The following is an 18,965-nucleotide window of genomic DNA, read 5'->3' as shown; positions in this document are numbered from 1 at the left end:
TCTTGAACTGTTTTTTCTTTTGGCCTTTGCATCCCTATTTTTTGGTTAAGACTTCTTGTCTCTCCAAAGTAACCAGGAGGACATATACAGACAACCGGAGCAGTGTGAACTCTGTAAACCTCCCAGAAGTATGACTCAACAAAACTCCCTCCTTTGGTGGTGCAGTGTGTGAAGTCATCTTTGTGTAAAAGGTCTATGATACAAGGCTTTGAAACACTTCCGTAAAACTCTTTTTGGTGTATGCTGTGAATTATCTACTTTTCTTGATCCATCCTTGATGTCTTCACCTGCAGATCTAACCTGCTGGCTGCTGTTCCTCTCCTTGTCTGTAGGTGGCGCAGGCTCGACCGGACCTCCAGGATTGAAACTGATAAAATTGGCTAAACCTGATGTGTCATCGTTGATAAAAAAGGATTTCATATTCAAACAAGTCCGAGGCGAGACCATGCCATCTGAGACTAATCTTCACTTCTATCTAATAAATCTGTCAACATGATGTGGTGGGATCAGCAGCCGGCGTCATCTTCCTGCTCAACTCTACTACTTCAAAAGAGTTCTCGGCAAGAAAGATGTCAAAATGTTACTAGTGCAGGCAGCGCAAAACCTCTGGGAGTGAATAAGCTTTAAATTACAGAGCCTGATATTCCAATTAGCTTTTCTCTGAGGGCCTGTAATACAAACTGTCATTATGTGGAAGCTCACTCCCCTGTTGAAGTATGGCTACAGGCTGAGTAGAGTAGAAGAGAGCAGAAAATAAAAAGGAATGTCATTTCTTCATCACTCAACTCAACTTGCCGTGATTACAGAGTTATATAACTTCTCCTGGAGCACTAATGATTACTGTTCCAGTTGTACTGTGTAACCAACACGTCTGCTGCTGCTTTAATCACATCAGCTGTCTGTGACCCTGAGGAACAAACTCCTGCTGTTTATCTTATTAGCACTTTACAATAGGTACACCAATTCATAAGTAGTTACAGTAATGGACTCATAGCTCGCCACAATATATTGTATTACTGGTGAAAAATGAATCATACAGCTATATGTTACAGTAATATGTCCTATACTTTATCTATTTGTATACTTTTTACTTATCTACTTATACTTTAGCCATTCATCTGGCTAGCATCTAGTGTCACTGTTTTACAACATTTATACATAAACATTCATGTTTATTGCGAGAGCTCTGCTGTCTCTGGTTTGTGTCATTCATAAAATACTACTGCATTTCCATTAAAGGCTCTGGAGCTACTTGGCAGTTCAGCAGGAGATCCAAAAATGAAGAGCAACAGAGTAAACTCAGAATGATTCATCTAAGCGTTCAAGATGTAGACTCACACTCAGAAACAGATCATTTCACAGCACTGTATTATTACAGCATGTATCTGTCTCTTCTTACAGCTGCGCTAATCCATAGTTTTTTAATTAACAATGGACCAAATGACTAATGTGAACAGGAACGCTCAATGTGACAAACCCACAGAGAGTTATCAGCTGCCTCTGCAGTTTCCCTCAGCGTGAACAACAGAGTATTTTACACTGCGCATTAAAAGGGACACAGTTCTTTAAATACTGATGTAAACCTACTCAAACGAAAGTTAAGCAGAGGCGCACCAGGCAAACTAGGCAAATGCTTAGGGCACCAAAGGGGAAAATGGGCCCCCGAAGGCCCCTCACATTGACACCTTTTGCAATGACAACTATAAACCCCCTTAAACCTCCTATTAAAGACACTATACAGTGCACTGCTGTTGCCCCTGATGATGTGTGCTGTAGATAGCATCTACCCATTGCCTGCATGAGGCATTCAGGGAATATCTGTAAATTATAGCATCTACAAAGAGTCTGCATTTGAGGCGTTGGGGGAACTTCTGTAAATAGCAGCATCGGTTTCTTTGCCTGGAGCCCCCCACAGTCTCTGCTCCCCACTGAAGTTAAGACCTGGCACTTTAACGTAGTATCCATTACTTCATTTGACATTCAATATGCTCAGGCTCAGAGAAAAAAGAACAAAAAATATCCAATTACTTGGGTCTGGACTGTATTAATCAGAAAGACAACACAACCAAATTGATTTTATAAGGCGATAATGATGTTTTTATGTTGCCGTTGACGAGTCAGCTATTTTCAGCTTTTTATTAGATTGGATAGTGTATGTTATAATCCTACAGTTCCAAATGTTTTTAGATTGGCTGTAACAGATTGCTCTTACACAGCGTTTCTTACATACAGTATGGCCTATCTAGAGATGGGAATGTTGATGAGATGCCCCACCACTTTGTTTTATACTGAAATATCTCAACAGCTATTGGATGTACCGTCATGAGATTTTGTTCAGGCGTTCATGGTCCCCAGCTGATTAATCCTAATGACTTTGGTGATTCCCTGACTTTTTCTCAAGGGCCATGAGGTTAACATTTTTAGGTCCCGTTACATTCTCTGCTGAACTACATACAAATACGTTCGGTGAAACTCGAGGAGCGGACATTGCCCCTGTTTTCTGACCAGACATGCTGTAGCAGTCAGCCACTAACTCCTTTTTATCTATTCATTAATTAACAGTCAGAACCTGACATGTTCATTAGGCATTCCTTTATAATTATTCAGAAAGTGTTGCACTTTTTTCCTGCAGCCACACAACTGTGGACAAGAGTGACTGTTCTGCAGGAATAGTGCTCTCTGGCGTTTCCCCAAGTTACTCCCTGTGTGGAGGATCTTTCAGCTCCTGACCCACATCAGTACAAGAATCATCATGGAAAATGTGATCAGACTTTTACGAACACTTGCTGCAGAGTGGTTCTGGTTTTTAAAAGAAACCCATATTTCAAACATTTCCCACCCAGTTTTAGGCACACACACACACACAACTGATAAAGGGGCAAATTGACCCCCAGAACAAACACAAACATGCCCCTGTAAAATAAACTCCTCGTAAACACACACACATACACACCCACACCCACCACCCCCACCCCCCCCCCCCCCACCCCCCCCACACACACACACACACACACACACACCACAAGTACAGACCAGACTCCTGACTTTCAGCTCAACAAGCAGTTTTTAGTCTGTCAGTGTAAATCTGCTCGGCAGCTTGTGTTCATGTTTCAGCCTGTATGATCATACAGCAGCGGTGAGCCACTCTCAAACCATCTACAGGCACACAGCCACAACGCACGCACACACACACACACACACACACACACACACACACACACACACACACACACACACACACAGAGAGAGACTACTCCTCCATCCAAACTTGAGCTTTGAAGTCAATTCAGCTCTTCACTGCAGGCGACAGGCTCTGCTCTGTCTGGCTCCATCTCTCTCTGTATAGCCTGTATGTTTTCTTCTGTTGGATGATAGCTATCTTATCAATCTGTCAATTATCATTCTTGATTTATCATTTCTTTCTATAAAAGGTGAGAGAGGATTGGAAAATGTCCATCAAATGTTCCCAGAGTCTGAGGTGATATCATTAAATGTCTTGTCCAAGATCAAAGATACTCTATAGTCACAATGACATCAAACAAAGAAAAAAAAAATGAAATGGAATCAAAGAATATTTGGGATGTTTGCAAGAAAAAATTATTTAGATGACTAATTGATTATCAAAATAAGTAGTTTCCAGTTAGTTTTCTAGCAATCGACTCATCTTTTGATCGATTAATCCTGATTGTTGCAGCTCTACTGCAGTGTGTGTCGGAGAAAGAGGACTCCTTCTGTGTTTACTCAACACCAGGAGAGGAACTCATCAGTAAAGTACAGTGACCACTTCCAGACCAGGCCACAGTCACCAGATGGTAAAGTCCTTTGCAGTAGTTTGATTCAAATGACTGATGAATAGGTCGCTCTTAGTGAAGCAGTGAAAGCGCAGGCAAGGAAAAACTTCCAGTACACTGCAGCTACAGGGTTTTCATTAGTGGCACAGTCTGAGCTCTGTGCAGAGAAACGTCCCCCAGATGCACACTGCACTCCCCCCGCTTTCCACCCCCTCCACGTAAACACAGCAGCGGTTCACCAAAAACCAGCGATGAGGATAAGAAGCCTCAAACACATGCGCAAATTTGAAACAAAAATATTTTCCCAATCAGATCTGTGTTTAATATAAATCCAACCTCAATCCAGTGATATCAAACTTTTTCAACACACAGAGAAAAGATAAACTGTTTGATAATGTGATCAATCTGGTCCCAGCGGGGTTAACAATGTCACTCAGTGGTGAATGAGGGCCTTCAACGGTTCTTACCTTCATACCCGGAGCAGAAACAGAGCTGGACAAACAGGAGCACCAGCAGCCACATGTCCATATTGAGGCGCGGGACGGACGCTCTTCGACATGTGAAGGGGAGCTTGCTTGCAGGAAAACTTCCAGTGCATTCCTGCTTTCCAAAGGCCCGCCTCTTGCTCCAGAAACAAGGGAGGATTCTCCTAATACAGTCAGGCTCGGCCACCGGCATAGGGCGAGACAGATAAAGTGAAGACGGGGCCAATTCCTGTTGGTAAACTGTGACATGTTCTCCATTATCTCCACAAGTGAGATGAACCCGCTTATAAAAAAAGTAGTCCCTGAAGTCATATATTGTTTACTGTACTTAAGTAATTAAGCTTAGAGGTACTTGTACTTGAGAATTCATGCCATCGTGAACATAAAAACATGATCAGATGGTGAAATTTTAAGCAACTTTATAAATCAGACCTATGGTTCCTAATCTGGGGGGTCAGACCCAATCAACAGGTCACAAGATTAATCTCAAGGGTGCCCAGATAATGAATGGGATAGGACAGAATTGTGTTTTTCAAATATATTTTCTCTGAGTTTTCTCTACGTTTTTCTTTTTGTTGTTGTTGATGTTGGTTAAGATTTCTTTGACATCTTTGCCTTTTTCAACAGCTGACTTTGTAGATAAAGACTGGAAACAAGGGCAGAGGGGGGAGAGTTCACCAATCAGCTACCAGCCCAGAAATCTGTTGTTTGCTCATCTTTCTTAAGTCAGCTATGTATAAAATAATTGTTGTTGTTTATGATCATTGCATATTAATATTCCAGTATATTAAGCACATGGGAAGTGTCATCACTGGTCGGTAGCAGTAAGACAGTGATGGTGCACAGTTGAAAGATTTGTCAGTTTGGTAAACATTTGGTACTAAGTTTACTCCCTGCTTTGCTGTTTTCTAATGATGTGAAGATCTTACATGAAGTCGTGCTTGATCCAAATTGTTTCCTGGCAACGCTTTTCTGATTCACTGCCCTATAGTAACCATATGATATTTATATGGCAGCCTTCTGTAGCTCATTATTATTTTATTTCTGCACATACACAATAATGCACAGCGGGAAAGCTTGGTGAAAGTACAGAGCTGTTGAAAGACTAACCACTGTTTAATTTTCTCCTCCACAAGCACAAGGTTGGGTTAAAGACCCTGCGTAGAGTGAGTGTGTGTGTGTGTGTGTGTGTGCGTTGAGGGGGCGAGTCAACACATGAAGTTGTTGAAGTGTTCCTTGTCTTGACGGGAAACAGGAAAGGGAGGCGTGTGGTGATGTGAGTGCTAGAGGATCTCCTGAGCTGTAATTACATGTGGGGTTCAGCCAACTGTTACGCCTGCATAAGCTGAAATGTCCCTCTCAGGTCGGGTGAAGAAAGGGTTAACTCACTCCATCTTTGCTCACTTGGCTCTGAGGGATTGGTCTGACACCTTGATGAGGTGTTACAGGCAATGATTTTGGATTAAGATCGACTCTGGATTTTGTTTTGTTGTGTTTAACTGGTGTTTACACGGATCTCCACTGAGCTGGTGTTCTCATTGTCTGTGATTTGAAGAATCTTTTAAGGTTTAAGCATTTTGAAAGCATTGTTTTTGATGCTACCGTACATACAGTTCTCTTATAAAGCATGTAATTACTGCAGGCATTTTCTCACTATGAAGGGAGTGAATAGCACAGAGACACATTAGTGGGGTGTGATTTTGGTGCGGCATGTACAATATGAACATTCGCCACCTATGGTTCACTCTGAGGTCTCAAAGGTGTAAAATCATCTAAATCATGGATGATGATTTAACAATATCCAGGCAGAAACAAGGAATACGAATGTATTTATGAGAACATATACAGTTATTCTTCTTCTTGTTGCATGACCAATGATATACTGTACATATTTATATTTTAGGATGTTTTGTGATATTCTGTATTTTTCTTACTGTCAACAAACACAAGTACTGCCTACATAGCCAATGCCTGATGTGGCCTATTTCTCTGTGCCACGGAGCTCCGTTGTTGTCTGTTGAAGGGGAACTGTGCTGATTTTACACATCAAAGTCTGTTTACAGGTCTGTGGGATTACTGCTACATATATGAAAATCAAGTTGTATTGTGTCTCCAGCGGGAGTTGTGTGAAGTCTGATGTCGGCTGAGGATGCAAGTTCAAATTTGGAAAAAATAAATAAATAAATTGCAGGTATGGAGTTAGAATGAGGTGAGTCTACCAGAACTCTGCAGTCTCTGTATAAAATGACAGTGTGAAAACAATGAGATAATTTGAAACAGGTCACTCGTCATGACGACTCTACAGAGGATTATCAATTAGCTTTACGGAGCTTCATAGCAAGTTTCAGCTCATTGTTTTCGTTCACTCTTGCTGGTCTCTTAGCGTCGTCCTCAAGAGCTGATGGACACAGTTAGTGAATAACTGGTGAACATAGCGAAGCATTTAGCAGCTAAAGAGCCACATATTTCCCTCAGGAGTTGCTGGAGATCAAAAACAGAGCTAAAAGGAGCACGATTTACATGCCAGGTGGCCACAAACATGACGCCAAATATAAAGTGATAAAGGATGTGTAAATAAATACGCAACTGTTTGCTGAGTTCACCAAATCCAGTTAAAAGATGTTGATGTCAATGTTGTGCTCACAACTTTCCACTGCTGCTGAAATGGCCAAAAGAAAATCTAGTTATTGCAAGTTTAAGTCAGTCCCACATACATCTCTCTGCTGCTGTAAATACTTAATAGAACCCAAATGCCTATTCATCCACAATTGAACATCTCCGAAAATAGTCTGTAGTTTGAATAATACAGCACCAAGCAGGGAGGCCTTTTTTTTTCAAAGTGGTTTCCAAGTATTTCTGCTCCCCCCCAAGGAGGCTTGGCTGCAAAGACCAGATTGCAACATCACTACTGCTGTCAGACCACTGTCCAAGGCAAAAAACAACTGTAAAAAAATCCCAATTTGATCTGGATCCCCAATCTTTGGGCTATGATAGAGGCAGAGTAAAACACCCAGTTGTAGGCAGGGTTTGTTACTTACTGATTTAATGGATTTAATGGTATAAAGTCACTCACTTAACCCCCTCTCCCATTATGTAGCGCAGTCAACATTTACTTCATAATGATAAGTTAAAAAATGACGTCATAATGTATGGAGAGATAGACCGATGCATTTTGTTGACAATAAGAAAAATGTACTGAAACATAGCTGACACTTTGAGTCTGACTCAGTGTGCAGCTCTTTCTTGAGACAATGAGACAGTTTGTCCTTTCAATTACACAATGTGCGGTAACGTCACTGCAGGTCCAGATACTGTGGCAGTACATTGTTCCAGAACTGCTGGGACTCATCTGGTTTCTTCTCCCCTGCAGCTCTCTGCTTCGTCCTCGGTGCTGGTTTGGGTGTTTCTCTCTGCTGTCTCTCTTTTGTGTCTGGGGGAGCAGCTTTAGGAGGCAGTTTCTGTGCGTCCTCTTTCTTTGTTTTTGTTGATTTTACTTTTTCCTCTTCTTCCTCTTCTTCCTCTTCATCTCCCTCTTCTTCTTCTTCTTCTTCCTCCTCCTCTTCCTCCGCTTCTTCTTTTTCTTCCTCCTCCTCTCCTTCCTCCTCTTCCTCCGCTCCTTCTTCATCTTCCTCCTCTTCATCCTCCACTTTTGTATCGTCCTCTGCTTCCTCTTCTTCCTCCTCACCCGCCTCCTCTCCCGCTTCATTACTCTCTTCCTCACCCTCATCTTCATTTTCCTCAGAATCAAAACGTTTCTTTTCTTGAGTTTGTTCCAGTGTTCTCTCTTCTCTCTGATTTTTGAGTCTTGTCTCTGTTTTCGGTGTAATCTTTGTTTCATCCTCCTCCTCTTCTTCCTCATCCCCTTCCTCCTCTTCAGTCTCTACCACGGTCTTCTCATTAGCTTCCATACTTTTCTCCTCACCTGCACTCGCTTCCGACTCACCTTCTTCCTCCTCTGCAACTTCTTCCTCACCCTCTTCTTCACCCTCCTCTTCTTCTACCCCTGTAACCTCCTCTTTTCCCTCCTCCTCCTCACCCTCATTTTCTTCCTCCTCTGCGATCTCATCTTCCTCCTCCTCCTCACCCTCATTTTCTTCCTCCTCCGCGATCTCATCTTCCTCCTCTTCACCCTCATTTTCTTCCTCCTCCGCGATCTCATATTCCTCCTCCTCACCCTCTATTTCTTCCTCCCCTGCGATCTCATCTTCCTCCTCCTCACCCTCATTTTCTTCCTCCTCTGCAGTCTCATCTTCCTCCTCCTCACCCTCATTTTCTTCCTCCCCTGCGATCTCATCTTCCTCCTCCTCTCCTTCCTCCTCTTCACCCTCATTTTCTTCCTCCTCTGCAGTCTCATCTTCCTCCTCCTCACCCTCATTTTCTTCCTCCTCTGCAGTCTCATCTTCCTCCTCCTCACCCTCATTTTCTTCCTCCTCTACTGTCTCATCCTCCTCCTCCTCACCCTCATTTTCTTCCTCCTCTACCGTCTCATCCTCCTCCTCCTCATCTTCCTCCTCACCCTCATTTTCTTCCTCCTCTGCAGTGTCTTCATCAGCTTGCCCCTCATCCTCATCATCCTTTGCCTCTGTATCTTTCTCACTTTCCCCCTCACCTAACGTCTCCTCTTCCTCATTCTCAACACTTGTTTCATCCTGTTTATCATCATCATCTTCCTCTCCCTCACTCTCATTTGTTTCTTCATCTTCATCTGAGTCTTTCTCCTCATCCTCCTCACTTTCAGTAGAATCTTGATCATCTTTTTGATCCTCAGTTTCACCCTCTTCCTCTTCGTCAACCTCATTTTCTTCTTCTTCTTCTTTGTCTTCCTCTTCTTCACTTTTTGCAGACTCTGCAGAGTCACTTCCCTCTCTGTCCTCCTCCTCTGCTTCCGACTCTTCGCTCTTGCTGCTAGCTGCACTCCCCGACTCTTCACCACTTTCATCCTCTTCATCTTCACTCGCCTCACTTTCATCCTCTTCCTCTTTACTCTCTTCTTCACTGGACTCTTCACTTTTACTTCCCTCTTCCTCTTCCTCTGCTGCTTCAGAGTCACTCCCTCCTTCACCTGTCTCCTCACTGCTTTCTTCTTCCTCTTCTTTTCCCCCTTCAGATTCTGTAGCATCGCTCTTCTCACTTCCTTCATCATCCTCCTCACTGCTGGAGCTTGTTTTCTCTTCACCTTCTTCCTCCTCTGATTCATTATCTCGCTCTTCCTCACCCTCTCCAGAAACACTCTCCTCTTCATCCTCTTTGTCACTGCTACTGTCAGCTCCCTCCTCTTCTTCCTCTTTGTCCTCCACGTCGCTTCCACTCTCCTTCTCCTCATCTTCAGTATCTGTTTCTTCTCCCACATCTTGACTGGAGACCTTGGAGCTTTTCTCATCTTCATCCTCCTCTTCTTCATGTTCTTTCTGTGAAATTTCCATGTCTGTGCCGCTGTGCTCTGTTTGTGAAATGTCCTCATCCTCGACCTGCTCGGACATGTCACTTTTTGCCGCCTCCTGTTCTGACTGATCACGAGTGGTGTCATTACTTTCTTCTTCTTGAACTGCATTCTCAGACTCTGATAGGACACTGACTTGAGCATCTTTCCCTGAGTTTTCTTCTAATGGATTTGATGATTCTGTTGAAGACAGACGTGACAATGTCGAGGAGAAAGAAGGCTGCATAATCGCACTCTGCTTCGCGAATTGCTTCGCTCGACTGGATGTTTTGGATGGTGTAGAGATAGTTGTGTCTCCTTCGGACTGGAAACCCTGTACACTTGTCACTGCCTCACTAAGAACCCCCAAAGCTGCACCTGCCATCCCAACAGCGGGAAGAATAGAGGCTGCGTTACTCAGTATTTCCCCCCACCTTGGTTCTTCCTCAGTCACGCTCTGAGTTTCCTCTTTGTCTCTCTGAGAAACAAGCAGATGCGTATCAGCAGGTTCAGAGCCTTGCAGGGATTTGGCACCTCTTACGGAAACTTCAGTTCTCTGAGGGCTTTGTGAGGAAATTGGGTTACACAGCACTTCAATAGGTGTATCCTGCTGTGGAGATTCAGTCTTATTACTCCACGACTTGGCTTTTGTGTTATCTTTAGTGTCTGCATCAGCTTCACCTTTAACTTTGATCTCTCCTTCTTCTCCCACTGGCTTTGTCTTTGCCTTCAGTTTAGATTCCTTTGCTTTCTTTGTGTCCTTTACTTTTTTACTGTCATCAGGTAACTTCTGCTGATCTGCAGGTGTACCTCTCGTTTTTTTAACTGTGTTTAACTCAATGTCTGCTCCTTTTCCTTTGCCTCTACTTTTAACTGGGGTATGTTCACTTTGATCTTTGACTGGTGTGGATTTGACCTGTTGTGTCTTCCCTTTGACTTTCACAGGTGTAGATATCACACTTAGGGATTTCGTAGTTTCAGCTTGAGCAGGCGGTATGACAGGTGTGCTTTCTTTTTTCACGTGTGATGATTTAACATTTAGCGTTTTAGTTTGACCTTTTCCTGGTGCAGATTTAACCTTGTGCAGATCTTTTGTTGAAGTCGATTTAACGTCTGCTTTTTTAACCTGGATTTGTGAATGATTGGTGTCTTCCTCTGCAGCATTTTCTGCGGATGTAGAACTTCCACTTTGGACAGATAAGCTGGTTATTTCATTTCCTTTCGTGGCCTTAAAAACAGGAGATGTCTTGTTCAAGGTTGATGATTTAGTTTCCTCCCTTTTTGGTGTGCCTATCAAATCTTTATTTAAAGAGCTGTCTTTCACATCCTCTTGATTTGTATTACCTTCTTGCAAATTTCTATTTTTCCTGTCTTTTTTCTTCACTTCAGTCAGTCTCTGTTGTGCTCCGGTCAGTGTCTTCCAAACAGATTGTGGAGTTTGTGGGCTCAGCTCTGATAGTTTGCTCTTGTCATGTTTTGGTGATTTAAAATGGGAGAGTTCCTTTTGAACGTGTTTGTCTTCTTGAGTTATGATTTTACTGGACTGCTTGGTAATGTTCTCTTTTCCTTTGGATGTGATCTTTGGGTTTTTCTTTGTGCCCTTTGATGCAGACACTTCTTTCTTTGAGGACCTGGACCCTTTCAGGAACTCTGTGGGTAAGGCCTTGTGAGAATTCTGGTCTGTCTTCCCGTTAGACTGGAGCTGTTCGGCAAATGCCTTGGCCTCTTCTTTAGCTCTTCTAAGAGCTCGGCCCTTTTTCTGTTCCTGGAATAAATCAAAGAGAAAATAGGGATGTAGTAAGATGTAAAAATAAAAATAAAACCGGCAGAAAAAGGTCATACGCCAAACAGTAATAAGAAAGAGAGGTTGTACAAGCACAGCAGCAGACCTGCAATCAATATGACTGCATATGTAATTATGGCATTTAGTGTTGTATGTGTTTTACTGCCAAATTTCATCTTATAGTACATTGAGAGAATAAAACTATTATGAGATACATCTATGTTTCAGTAGTTTTTGTAGGTATAGATCTAATCCATTAACAATGGTTAAAAAGATCTTTTGAATATAACTGTAAATATACATCAGTATGTATGCAACAACAAATACATTTGATACATTTTTGCACAGTATAATTTGAAACAGAAAAATATCTTGAAGCATATGGAAAATGATGGCTTTTTATGGGGTCTGGGTAGATCTTGACGGTAATACCAAGAATATCATTGGACATATGCATGGTGGGCACACGTAACAAATCAGTCATCAACAAATCTGTCATCAGATTTAAATACAGATGTGGGTGGGAGAAAACCATGGTGATGGTGGAGAAATAATCAGGAAATCCTTATTTTTTCCATTTGCACTGAAGAAAAATAGACTGGTTAAGTGGAGGTCAGTCGGGTTTCATGCACCATAAGGCGTTCAAACGTACCTGTAGATTATTCTCTGTGATGCATTAATGCCCAAACACATGGAAGCAAACACGTGAAAGCGGTGGAAAGTAAATACTAAGTACATTTACGTAAAGGCCCTGAATATATCTTCCACCACTGCACACAAATGCACATACAACACTACAACTAGGGCAGGAATGAGTTACTGAGCACCACATATTGTGCTATGACACACTACAACGTAGGAGACTGCTTCACAGCTTGCTTCATCCTTGGCTGTGGAAACACTGATGAGATGTGGCAAATTTCCGGCCAACTTTTCCAAAGCATTGCATATGTGTATGTGTGTGTATGTTTGTATATCTGAGGGTGGAGCACAAACACATTTGTGTATTAGCAGAAGCAATCCAAATATCTCAATCTGTTTAGAGGAGATTCCTTACAGACATTATTGGGGGGGGGGGGGGCAAATCAGTGTGAAAAAATGAGAGAACAAAACACCAAATTCCACTTCATATTTTACCTCAGTGTTGTAATAAGTGGAAAACTTCTCCACACACACACATGCAGTATGTATGCTGAGCTATGCACATTTCCTGGAAAAGTCAGCGAGTGCTCAACATTGCTGCTTCCTGCCCTGGAGTACACATAATCTAGACCGCAGCCAAGAAGCCTAAAGAGGAAAATAACATCTAACTGACGCTATGTTTATGAGTCTATGGACAATATAGTGCAGTATTTCTGTCTTCTATCAAAGTCAAATCACTGCACAGGGAGCTTTTAAAATTTACTTTTTCTCTCACCTTATTTGGCAAAAAGTCAGAGTCGACTTTGTTCTCCTCCACATCTTGGGTGATCATCTGCCTCTGCACAGTTTCTCCCTCTGAAAGAACAGACATGAGTTGGTTAAACTGCTGTACACAACAATATCTGTCTTTTTAGTAGATTTTCTTCAAGGATTTCCAAGATAAACTCAGCTCAGCACTGGCTACAACAGACACTCCAGGAAAGTAATCAACATACCTGTTTTTGCGGAGGCAGGATGCTCGTTCTCTCTGAGATGTTCACTGGGAAAGTAAGTGGGGGGTCTAGTGGGGCTACAGGGCTCTTTAGGTGGTACAGGAGATGACAATCTTTCAATTAAGGCCTTTTCAGCAGTTGCCACATGTTGTAATCTATTTTTCGCAGTCTTTTTTGGGGAGACTGGGATGTTTGCGTTACGTTTAGTTTTAGATTTTGGCGATAGTAAAGAAGAGGGCAACTCTTTGGATTGAGACTTAGAGGAGGTAAAGCTGGAGGCTTTGTTCTGAAACTTGTTTGATGATTGAGAATGTGGGCTCGATGGCTTTGAGGACAAAAATGGACTCTGAGGGGATTTGCACAGAGATCTGGGCAAGAACGGTGGGCTTGGTGTTATCTCTGATAGGGGTTTGGGAGATGATGAAGGGGTAGTAATGTCCTTTGAAAGTGTTTCGGGGGTTAGGATATTTCTAGACATTTGCCAGGAGGTGTTGAGGAAGCCAGAATTTAGACGTGGGAGGTTCTGAAACGTCTCCCCAAACAGCTCCACAGAGCTTTCCTGAAAGACAACAGCAAAAACATTACTGAGAATGAGGTTTAAATCACATCTATGGAGCCCAACCAGTTACATAGTGGCCTTACAGTTAAGCCACTTGTTGGTGCAACACTGCTCCCTACTGGAGTTAAACAATGATTACAACTGTCTGACGCTAAGACGATGTGCATGGTTCAAGTTAAATTTAAGACTCTTCAAGACCTTTTAATACCTGTCTCACAATCATATCAGCCAAAGTTTGAAAGTGTGATGGAAAACTAGTGGGGGGCAATATTATATCAGTGCTTCACAGCAACATATTATAATAATTGCCGATGATATAATTAATTAAATTAAAGTGATCCGGACACGGATAAGTGGCATAAAATGGATGGAAGGGTTAGCCAGCTAGTACATTTCAAAGTTGCACCTATTAGTCAATTAATCAATTAGGTAAATCAAAATCAAAATAACCAAGAACTATTTGGGGGTATTGCACTTTTAGTTGAACAAAACAAGACATTTGAAGATGTCACCTTGTGCTGTAGGATATACATATATACACTGTCAATTTTTTGTAGACCAATTTATTAATCAAGAATTTAATCAGCAGACTGATGATGAAAATAATCGTCAGTATATTTAGGTTTTTGCGAGGTCTAATGGTTCAGACTGAAACTCCACAAGTTCAAACAACCTCCTGCACACACAATCCATTGTTGCAACAATCCTACTTTTAGTTTATAGGTTTGTAACTTCTCCAAACCGCTGCCTGCTTACTGAGACCTGCAGATACTCTGAAGTTCGACCATGTACACAGCTGCTAACATTTTAAGTTAATGACTATTTAGTTCTGGAAGACTTATAAGAACCTGGTTATGTTTGGAAGATAAGACTCAAAGGAGCAGGTTCTTACTTTTTCTCTGTGCCGGGCTCGAGCAGCGAGGGCGGAGAGTGGGACAAGTGCAGTTGGATCAATCAACCTGTCGAACAGGTTGAGAATTTCTGTGTGGCTTGACTCCAAAAAGTTGTCACTGATTGTGATATCCTTCTCTGGCACCACGTCTGGGCTCTCTGGTGGTCTAGGTTCAGCCAGGACCAGCATGTGGTTACTTCCACAGGACACCTGAACATAGGGAAAGATCAAAAAACACACTCATTACAGTTAATTATTATGTACTATGTATTTCCTCTAATCTGCTCTCCCACCCATTTATACTTATTTACTTTCAAACATACGGGACATACCACTTAGGAGGTGGACTGCACGTATACAGCAACTTAAGCTGAAGAGTTTGGGGGTTTATTGTTTTGCTAAAGGATATAAAGGACATGCACACAGGTGGAGCTAGGCATGAAACCACGTGACTATTGGACAACATGCTGTGCCGGTCTTAACCCCCTTCATCACGTTCACTTACTAACTGAACTTTGTACTTGAGAAACCGTGTGTTTAGTGTTGGGCTGAACTGGTTGATGAAGTTCTCCTCCCCTAACCCCAGTTTCCCATGACGACCATCACCAAACGTGTAGAGCAGCCCACTGTCTGCGGAGGAGGAAAAATACATTGAATAAGGTTTTAAAGTTGCACGACTTGGGTGTAATCGTCATGTAACTGTTGTAGTGCTAAAATGGTTAGTAGCTTAATGAATTAGTTAACTGAGTAATTAACAAAGATTTTTGATAAATTATTAATTGTTTAAGCAATTTATCGGGCAAAAATGTCAAACATGCTGGTTTTAGTTTCTAAAATGAAAAGATATGCTGCTTTTCATTATTTGTTGTCAAAACAAAAATAAGGCCACACCATTGGCTCTGGGAATTTGTTTGCCATTTTCTCACTATTTTCTTGCAGCTTATAAAGCAAAACAATTGACTGATTAACCAAAAAAAAAAAAAAAAAACATACAGATATCCAAACAAGAGAACAGATAAGTAGATTCAGTCCTAAACTGCTGTGTGACTATTGTACGGGTTTCTTTGACTGGCCAAGAATGTAGCGAGGCAGACTGGCTGGTGTTTTTAAGATCTGAAACTATGTACAAGATAAAAGGCTGTAACTGAATCAGCAGCCCCATTCATTAAAAAAAACACATTATTCAGTAGCCTTGAAAAGACTTATGCCTTCCATGACTTTTTGGTGTGTTTGCTATGTATAGTATACAAAACATGCATGAACAACCACAATGGTGAACATGCTACTACATAAATACTATTGCAATGACTGGAGTAATCTTCAGAGATAGCTTACTTGTGATCACAACAGTGTGGTTTTCTCCACAGATGATGTTTCTGATGCTGCTGTTAGAAAAGTGCTCCAGCGGTTTTGGCAAATCAACTTCAAACAGAAATGTCCCATGGCCCAGCTGACCGTACTGACCCCTGCCAAATGTGTACACGTTCTCCTCTGGCACAGAAAACATACACAGAGAAACAGACTTTACTGATTAGACAGTAATTAATTACTGACAGTAATGAACAGAATACATGACAGTAAACACAATATGATCATCATGTAAAATAGTATTTTAAATCACATTTAGGTAATAATTTGCTTTTTCTTTGATAAAACTTTAAATGCTGTGGTTTTATTTATAAATGAGTATCTACTTTGTGGAATCACTACTTTAACTTAAGTAAAAGATCTCAATTCTTCTTCCACCACTGATTAACAGGTGAGATATTTGTGTGATAGTGTCTTTTTCTGGAACATAGGCTTTATATTGTTAACCTACCTGTAAGTGCCACAGTGTGCTCCCCTCCACAGGACACCTGGGTGACACGACCCAGAATCCCTTGCACCCGCTGAGGGACTCTGTGGTTGGCAAACTGCTCTGCCTGGAGACCAAGCCGACCATTTGCACTCTCACCAAACGTGTAGAGATCTCCATCCACTGAAAGCCAACACAATATTCTCACCACAATGAATCATGTTAAAGATATCTGAAGGCTACGTATTATTTTGTATTAATTATTCATCCTTACTTGGAGTGAGCTAATTTGCAAATACAAGTACACACAAACAATTCACCGTACAAATATAAAAATACAAATATAACAAAGAGCCGAAATACGCAAGGATCCACCTGTAGTTGTGCAACAATATCCAACACCACAGGGGCACATTATGTTAAAAAGTGCAAGTGTATTTGTCAAGGTAAGCTGACCATTTCTTTGTACTGTGGCTGTCCGAACGTCTAACAGCCTCTTCCTTTTAATTGTTTTGCATGTGCTTCAGAAATTGTTTGACAGAATAAAATATTTAACTGAAGAGTGAGTCATGTGCTGTGTTTGATTGGACTGTGTTGTACCTGTAACAAATGCTGAGTGGTGGTACCCACAGGAGACCCATATCACCGCTTCTCCAACATTCACCTCTCTGGGTTCTGCTGCAAATCCCTCGTCCCCTAAACCAATCTGACCCACAGAGTTGTCTCCCCACATGAACAGCCTCCCATCCTCTAACCAACACACAGAAACAGGATTATGAAACACACACACACACACAGTTTGCACCTTAGACCACAGAGACACTTATTACATTATTACTTGTGACTGTTTGAACCTGTTAAGGCAGCGGAGGTGTTGCACCCTGCAGAAAGCATGCTGATTGGTGCATGGTCACAGAAGGGATGCAGCAGGTGAAAGGATGTAGTGTTGTTGCAGTGGCCCAAACCAAGCTGCCCCTCCTGGTTTCTGCCAGCACCATACACACTACCTTGCCCTAAAAATATACAAAACCTAGTTCAATACAAGATCAACCTCAGGACACCACTGTTCTGTGTCCACAGAAACATCTGTCACATAAATATTGTTTGTCATCTCACATGTGCAGACAATTGTGTGATCTCTCCCACAAGCTACAAGCTTCACCTTCTCGGACTTTAAGGCTAAAAAAAAAAGGAAATACAGGGTTACTGTTATTAAAAACAATAATTAGTCAATTCATTTATCAATCAAATGACAACAAATTCATCAGCAAATATTTTGATAACTGATTCACAGTTTCACTCATTTATCTCAGCTAAAAATACCAAATACCAGATTTCAGGTGGCCTGTTGTAAAGTTTTGCTGCTTTTGTCATAGGTCAACTGTATATTGTTGGACTGTTAGTCAGGCAAAACAACGGATTTACAAATCTCAGCTTGGGCCTGTTCCCTTTTTTATCTGACCAGATAATTAAAGAATAAATTTAGAAAATATCCAACATATTATTCAATACTTATACTAATACTACTAGTTATAAACTCTGATGTAGAGTACCTTTCACAGAGGCAGGTTTACTGGCAGCTGGCTTGAATCCCAGCCCGAGTTGGCCCCAGGTATTAGCACCAAACATGAGCAGCCTCCCATTTCCTGCACAATCATTTACAGACATGGAAGTGTGACTTGGCTGCAGAAAAATTAGACTTATTCCAATAGTGAATATGGTAAGAATTATGCATATAGTGTAGTGTGTGTACCTGTGATAACAGCAGTATGCTCAGAGCCACAGGATATATGCACTGGATGGTCATTCTTCACCCAGAATATACTGGGCACGTTGTTTGCAAAGCTGCTCTTTCCAAATGTGAAGAGGGCTCCTGTTTCTGATGAGAAATGGGTGATGCATGTTGAAACAGTCTTCACATGAGTAATACACGATGCAGGCAAGGCAACTCTAACTTACTGCTCTCTGATTTAACACCGGCTAAATCCCAACCCAACCTGCTGTCAGCCTGACAGAAATAGCAACAGGTTTACCATACACACACATGCCATTAGTTGAATGGGAAGGTTTAAAGGACCATACATAAAGCTGAAGTCTATATCGCCTATAACAATGTGTAGAAAGTACACTCACCAGGTATATCCACATCGGTCTGACCCGTCATCTCCACCGCTATCCCCCTCACACCTCCTCACCTTTGCCGTGTAGCTCGATGCTGACACACCGGCAGATCAAGTACAAGTCAGGGAGGGGCAGGACTTGGTAAAGGAGTTGCTAAGCTAGCTGTCCTTATTCTAACTATGAAGCAATTACAGGTGATAAATATTTATATCTTGGCTTTCAGGTGTACCTAGTGGGCAGACAAGCATTTTGATGGCGTAATTAGTTTGGAATAACAAAACACATTAGAGGGAAAACAAAACATGTTCTTAAAAGCATGATTTTAAGTTTCTAATAGTCAAAGGCAACCGTTAAATATCTAAACGTTTATCTGTGACCGTTTTACAAGTTTATCAATGAGCCTACAGATTCACCGTAATACAGCCCGTTTATGACCTTATGCTGCGTTCACGCAATGCGGCAGAATGGGAAAAAACAGTCCTTTAC

The 18,965-nt window shown here is 41.7% G+C and overlaps 2 protein-coding genes across 2 annotated transcripts in view; both read right to left on the bottom strand.

Annotated features, from left to right (window-relative positions):
- The window catches only part of srpx (sushi-repeat containing protein X-linked), a 16,627-nt gene extending 12,216 nt beyond the window's left edge, over nucleotides 1-4,411 (bottom strand). The window contains exon 1 of the mRNA XM_056390101.1: nucleotides 4,259-4,411. Within this exon, the coding sequence (XP_056246076.1) occupies nucleotides 4,259-4,319 (61 nt within the window). The 5' untranslated portion in view covers nucleotides 4,320-4,411. The remainder of the gene's footprint in view (nucleotides 1-4,258) is intronic.
- A 1,740-nt stretch (nucleotides 4,412-6,151) lies between these two features.
- On the bottom strand, nucleotides 6,152-18,522 carry rpgra (retinitis pigmentosa GTPase regulator a). Its single transcript, XM_056388637.1, has 13 exons — nucleotides 18,492-18,522; nucleotides 18,112-18,237; nucleotides 17,912-18,004; nucleotides 17,475-17,537; nucleotides 17,213-17,371; nucleotides 16,959-17,108; nucleotides 16,383-16,541; nucleotides 15,899-16,054; nucleotides 15,069-15,193; nucleotides 14,564-14,773; nucleotides 13,116-13,671; nucleotides 12,896-12,975; nucleotides 6,152-11,460 (listed from the first exon to the last, which is right to left on the bottom strand). The coding sequence occupies exons 1-13, from the start codon at nucleotides 18,520-18,522 to the stop codon at nucleotides 7,570-7,572; spliced, it is 5,799 nt and encodes a 1,932-aa protein (XP_056244612.1). The 3' UTR covers nucleotides 6,152-7,569.
- Between the last annotated feature and the right edge of the window lie 443 nt (nucleotides 18,523-18,965).

This window comes from Seriola aureovittata, chromosome 11 (genome assembly GCF_021018895.1).
Source record: "Seriola aureovittata isolate HTS-2021-v1 ecotype China chromosome 11, ASM2101889v1, whole genome shotgun sequence".
Lineage (NCBI taxonomy): Eukaryota > Metazoa > Chordata > Actinopteri > Carangiformes > Carangidae > Seriola > Seriola aureovittata.
Note: the sequence above shows the minus strand (reverse complement) of the source record. Positions and strands in the feature narration are given on the sequence as shown.

Bases quoted from the DNA above. Each gene is read 5' to 3' on its own strand.
- rpgra (XM_056388637.1), bottom strand. From the start codon at position 18,522: ATGACGGGTCAGACCGATGTGGATATACCTG. The intron at 17,109-17,212 runs GTTCAAACAGTC...TGTGTTGGTTAG, and splicing joins CACCTCCGCTGCCTTAACAG to AGGATGGGAGGCTGTTCATG. The intron at 14,774-15,068 runs GTAAGTGAACGT...CCCTATGTTCAG, and splicing joins TCAAGTACAAAGTTCAGTTA to GTGTCCTGTGGAAGTAACCA.